The sequence below is a fragment of the Phodopus roborovskii genome, unplaced genomic scaffold (genome assembly GCF_943737965.1).
Source record: "Phodopus roborovskii unplaced genomic scaffold, PHOROB, whole genome shotgun sequence".
NCBI classification, from domain to species: Eukaryota; Metazoa; Chordata; class Mammalia; order Rodentia; family Cricetidae; genus Phodopus; species Phodopus roborovskii.
In genome coordinates this window covers 7,609,001-7,615,000 of record NW_026126413.1, presented here as the reverse complement: position 1 = coordinate 7,615,000, position 6,000 = coordinate 7,609,001, and the positions used below count along the sequence as shown (strand labels likewise).

The following is a 6,000-nucleotide window of genomic DNA, read 5'->3' as shown; positions in this document are numbered from 1 at the left end:
GAGCCTGATATGGAGCAGCATATGGAGCAGAGGATGTCAGCAACCCTCATGTCTCCACCTTATCAGGGTCGGGTTTACAGATGGGCACCGGCACAGGTGGGTTTTCTGTAGGTGCTGGGAACCAAACCCAGGTCCTCGTCAACTGCGCCATCTTCCAAGGCCCAGCTTTTATAACTTCTAGATTTTTTTCTTGGCCAGCTTTGAATACAGTTTGTTAAAATGTGGAAATGATGGCACCAAGCACAAAACAACACAGATCTTCAAACAAACTCAGGCATCCTCACCTCGAGCACAAAGGCAAGTATGCACAGCAGATCGCAGACATGGAGTACAATTCCAGTCTGCAGGACCTATGGGAGCTTGCAATAATTAGGCTCTCGAAACCTTGGTTTCTTCACCTATGAAACGGAAATACTGAGCCAGGCCTGTTGGCACGCACACCTTTAATCCCAACACTTGGGAGGCAGAGGTAGGCAGATCTCCGAGGCCAGCCTGGTCTACAAAGTGAGTTCCAGAATAGCCAGTGCTACACAAAGAAACTCTGTCTCAGCAAACCAAATAATAATAATAATAATAATAATAATAATAATAATAATATCATTATGCATTTTAAACAAGATGTTTGTCAAACATCTACCACGAGACTCTGAACTGAGATATTATTAATCATCTGCTACTGCGCATGCTCCAAAGCCAATGTAAGGTTTATGCTCAAAAGAAAGGTGCTTCTCAGGGGAATCATATCGCATGGCTATGCTCATTAAAGGGACTATGTTTAGAAAATAATGAATCCTTCCTTTGCATGTAGAAGAGAACAGTGAGGCTGACTAACTTTCCAACAGGAGTTAATGGTAAAGAACTCTGATTATATGAATTCTAGTTACCTGTGCCATTTATATCAGAAAAACATCCATCATGTAATTCTCAATTTAAATTAATCCTACCTTAAAAAACAATATAAATATGCCACATAATTTCTAAGTATAAGCAAAATGTCCTTTATCACACTTATTTATAAAATAATAAACAGGTAATATTAGTACAGAGGACCAACTATTTAAACCTAATAGCTATTATCTTTAAGGAAAGAGTCAGAAAAAGTATGATAGCATTTTTTTAAAAAAAATAATGTACAAACAGTATATTATTCATTTTTAAAGCGTGACCTTGTCAAGGTCAACTTTGGTATACAATGCTCCCCACTTACTTTAAGCTCCAGTTAAAACAGGGCTCAAAAGAAAACCCAGTACATTTTGTACAAGGTTTTCTTTTCTGGAAAAGAACAGCAAAAATTATTTGTAAAAACACTGACAGGAAGCTTACGAATCTCTAACAAAGTAGAAAAGGCTCCATCCATTGAAACTAAATACCTTAGAAATTGAATCTACACAGCTACAAATGCAATCGCACAAATGTGGCTGGCACTGATGCAGAGAAGTCAATTCTCTATTTCCTTGAAGCAAAGAACAGCACACGCACACAGCAAGAAAACCCACAATATTTACTTCCTATAAGGAAAGGTATAGCTAACACATTACATTCAGAATCACTCAAACAGCGTTCAGTTTTCAGCCCAAAATGCTTTTATATAAAATGAGAGTTATCTCAGAAGCTCTCATTGCAAGAACAAAATTAATCTCAGAAAGGTCAACTTACTGACTCTATTACTTCTACATTGCGAACCGATGGGTCAGGCGCCACCTCTGGCCAATTAGATAATTCCAGGTACCCAGACGCTTTAATGTTGAGAGTATGAGATAAGGTGCCAAGCTGGAAATGATCCCTATCTATTAAAAATGGAAAAAATAGAAAATAAACAATATGAGCTGTATATAACAGGTAACAATCATAATCGAACTCAAGGTAATTGGCATATTACCACAAATGTCAAGGAATAAATACAAACCAGGAAGCTCTTCATAGGTCAGAAAACTGATCTCAGCCCATAGATTACAATAATCTCCACCATAATGGTCAATAAAAAGCTAATCAGTCAGTGTGTTTGGAGGTGTTGCTCTGAAATGTAGCTTCTCTAAAAATTACTTTACTGTGAATATTAGGAATGACAGCGCAGTTAAACAATCCATATACATGTCTTAGCACAAACACATTGAGAATTTCAATAGTTTTTCTACCAAACTGAGTTAGACTTACTGTTTTACCACAATTAAATAAGAAACCATGTGAAAACCAAGCTACACAACCACGTGATTTCGTTATTATAACTACTTAACTGATACTTAATTAGTGCCTTTTTTAAAAGCTGGGGGGGGGGGAAATATAAGTTTCTTCCTTGAAAAATGAACATAAATTAAAAAAGATATTTGTATGAAATAATTTCTCATAGAGATGTCAACATAAATATACATACATATTTAACTAGTAACTTACCATTAAGGTGACTTAACCCTCAAAAAACAAAAGTATTTAAAGCAGAAATAAAGCCTGTGTCATACAAGAGCAAAATAGCTACTTTACTACTGAATCAGTTAAACTGCCTAAAGAGAATAAAAACCAGAGGAAAGAAATTATTTAGGCAAACAGGACTACAGAAATACAAACTTCACCAAAAATAAAAATAAACCTTTGCCCTGAACAGATGAATGAATGCAAGCAACGATTCTCATATATCGACATGGAAGTCATGTATTTTTCTAGGAGATAAATTTGAAGCACATCACACATTGACACACTTTTAGATAACATGCTTTACAGCTATGCAGTCTGATATACCTTTAAAGGGAGACTCGAGCAGGGGTGCAGGCTTCTGTGCTAGGAAGATTTTTTTGGCATATTTACTTAAAGCTCCACTCTTCTCATTCGGAACAATAAGCTGCCTAATAAATCTTGTGCGGTCTCTGATGTCGTAGTTTTGATCATACTTGCCGAGATTTAATATGTACTGGGTAAGCAATTTTGTCTGTTCGAAAAAAAAAAAAAAGCCAGAACAAGTTGAAAATACGGTTATTTATGATTATTGATAACTCTGGATAAACATATTTAAAGACGTAATAAAAATGAATGGTTATGTCAAACAAATGTCGCTCCGTGGGGAATATGCCTTTCTAACATGGCAAATGGAATTCTGAAGCCAACGCACATGTCCTCTTCTGTGCTGGGGAGGTGAATGCTGAGCACCGAGAAGCAGCCATGTGCTAGATTATTAAACTGCTGAAGTGGAAAGAAAGGCATCATTAAAAAAATAATCATATATGGCAAACCCGCTGAAGGGTCTACGTGAGAATAATGAATGTGGAAATACAACTAAAAACATGGCACTCAAAACTTAATCGGAAAAATATGCAGGACATCAAAACATCAGAGAGTGTTAGGGGCTGGCAAACCGCTTCTCCTGAGGTGTGCTTTATGAAGAGATACTGTCCCTGGCATAAGCAGTGTCTGCACTCTGACTGCACTCGGTTACTTTACCCTGAATTATGATCCATTAAAGCAGACACATGAATCACTGAACTGGATTACTGCAAATTATTTGCAGTGCATTTAGCTGTTACTTTTTCATAAAAGCAAGCTGCTGATGCCCTCTAAAAACTAGGATAAAAGAGTTCTTCCATTTTTCCGCCATGCTGCTTATAGCCTCTAGTAATATTGGTCATTTATTTATTTACGTAAGCTTTTACACTGTAATCAGGCTTGCTAAGTCAACTTCTGAATGCACTACATTAACATATATTGAGATGATTTTAATAATAATTAAACCAAAATTGGAATGTAACAAAATAGGTTTGTATTTTAAACTACAGTGTTTGTAAATGAAAATGCAATTTTAATTTAGAAGGCTACATGTGTATGATTGTGAATACAAGTTAAAAAGGATTTACAAAATCGGGGAAAAAATAACAAAAGAATAGTAAATCATTTACATTAGAACATTTTACACACACTAGAAACAGATAAAAATAGAATCAGTCACAATAGGGAGACGCAAAGACAATGCTAGAACGATACGTCAGAGATGAGGAACAGAGGTGGTGCACCTCTTAAAATAATAACCAGTTGAGGTGACTGCCTGGGAGAGGGAGCAGACTTCTTTCAGAAGCAAGGTGTTTAAAAGCAATGATATAGGTTTGTTAAGGAAGAGTTATAAAATGCTTGTAGATCTTTCCTGAATCTAGTTACCAACAAATGCTGTTCACGTTACTTCATCTGTAAGTTCAGACTGATTCCTGTTTAAAGGAATGACAACTAGCCAATACCTGGCAGATGAGAAATGCATCAGCTAACACAGGGTGTGGCACACTGAAGTGTGACTACCTGGAGCAGAGAGCTGTGAACTCATGTAACCATTACTCGCCTCAAATCAGAGTGGAAATCCATAGCTAGTTAACGTTTAACGTCCTTCTGAGCACTGCGACTGAGAACGTGCAACTCAACTCAACAAAAGAGATGAATTCTACTAATATAGCTTTTTAAACTGGTAGTCATACATTCTGCTTATTAATTCCTTAACCCCGAAAGTTTTGCAGAATTTAACCTTTAAAATATAACAGATATTATTTACATTGAAAACAGTTAAAATATGTATTCATGACTTATAAAACAGTTCTATTAAAATGTATTTTCAATAAAAAGCTCGTAGTTGGAACAATGTATTTTCAAAATAAAAATCTTCATAATATAAAAGGCATGCCTTTTATATTATGCAACGAGAATAAGTAGAATAATTATTCATCACATACTTCAGTAATGGATTTCTTTACTGTTTGTCTTTAGCAGTAATACACTGGCATTTCTCTAGAGAATGCATTTTTAAAATATCTACTTTAAGTCTTATATTTTTCAAAATTGAAATTTATAATTAGAAATTATGAAATTGCTAGTATTTTTAATGTATTCTCTATATACCATAATATTTGTATTTGTGTGTGTGTGTTGTATGCATTTGTATGTGTGCGTGTGTGTATGTATAGACCACAGATCAGCTTGGGTGTCTTCCTCTGTGCATTCCACTGTATGTTTTGAGACAGGGTCTCTCTCACTGAACTCAGAGCCCATGGATTGCATCAACTGATTGGATAAGGAGGGCCAGGATCTGGCCCCTCCCCTCCTGTTAGCACTGGGGTTACAGAGTATGGGCCACGGCACATCACTGAACAGGGCCATGGCAGAACTGAGGTTCAAAGCAGAGGTGAATGATCTATTTGTGTTACTATAACATAGCCATTGAGGACACTGCTTCATTAATAAAAGTTAAAACTGGGACAAATCTTAACTGGACAGGACACTGAGACAATCATCATAAATCAGATTTCTCAGGGAAAGGGAATGACATGTAAGTAAACAACCATGGCATTTTAATATCACAAAGGTTCCAGTGCAAAACACTAAGTAACACTGTTTACTAAATTATATAAACTAAAAATTATATAAAATAAGAAAAGTAGACTCTAACAGAAATACTCAATACCCTCTGCTCTACTTTATTAAATTTTGGTTTTAGTTTAATTTTCCTGCTTAGATTTAAGAAAATGTTACTGTTACCACCTAACAGCTAAGACTATCCAAACACTATTTACAGCAATCACATGCTCCTCATACTGACTGGTACACAGGAAAAAGGAATTTGAGGGCAAGTATTACAAAAATTAAGGAATTTATTATTTAAAGTATCTAAGAGATGACCACCATATCCTTACCTGAATATTCTAACAAGTAATGAAGTGGCAAATATTTACTCAAACAATTGAGTTCTTCTAATACAATTACACGTTAATGACAAAGCTATGTCCCGAGGAATGCTCACAGCTGTGGGCCAGCCAGAGTGCACTCACACAAACACACACAGCCTCGGCATCACCAGGGACCAGTGGATATACCACTGTGCACATGGCCTGTCAATGTCTAAAATGTCATTACACGATACATGAATGTGCCTTAAAAGTTAGTGCAAAATAATCAAGGTCATTTAACAGCCATAAATCTAGCCTAAGATGCTATCACTACATGGAATACAGAAAGACATACAGAATTCAGCATTGAGTA

General features: G+C 36.0%; 1 protein-coding gene across 1 annotated transcript in view; it reads right to left on the bottom strand.

Moving 5' to 3' along the window:
- Positions 1 to 6,000, bottom strand: part of Ap3b1 (adaptor related protein complex 3 subunit beta 1) — a 198,252-nt gene that overhangs the window by 83,336 nt on the left and 108,916 nt on the right. Inside the window, exons 16-17 of the mRNA XM_051182988.1 lie at positions 2,734 to 2,920; positions 1,657 to 1,787 (exon numbers count right to left, since the gene is read on the bottom strand). Coding sequence (XP_051038945.1) covers positions 1,657 to 1,787; positions 2,734 to 2,920 — 318 coding nt within the window. The remainder of the gene's footprint in view (positions 1 to 1,656; positions 1,788 to 2,733; positions 2,921 to 6,000) is intronic.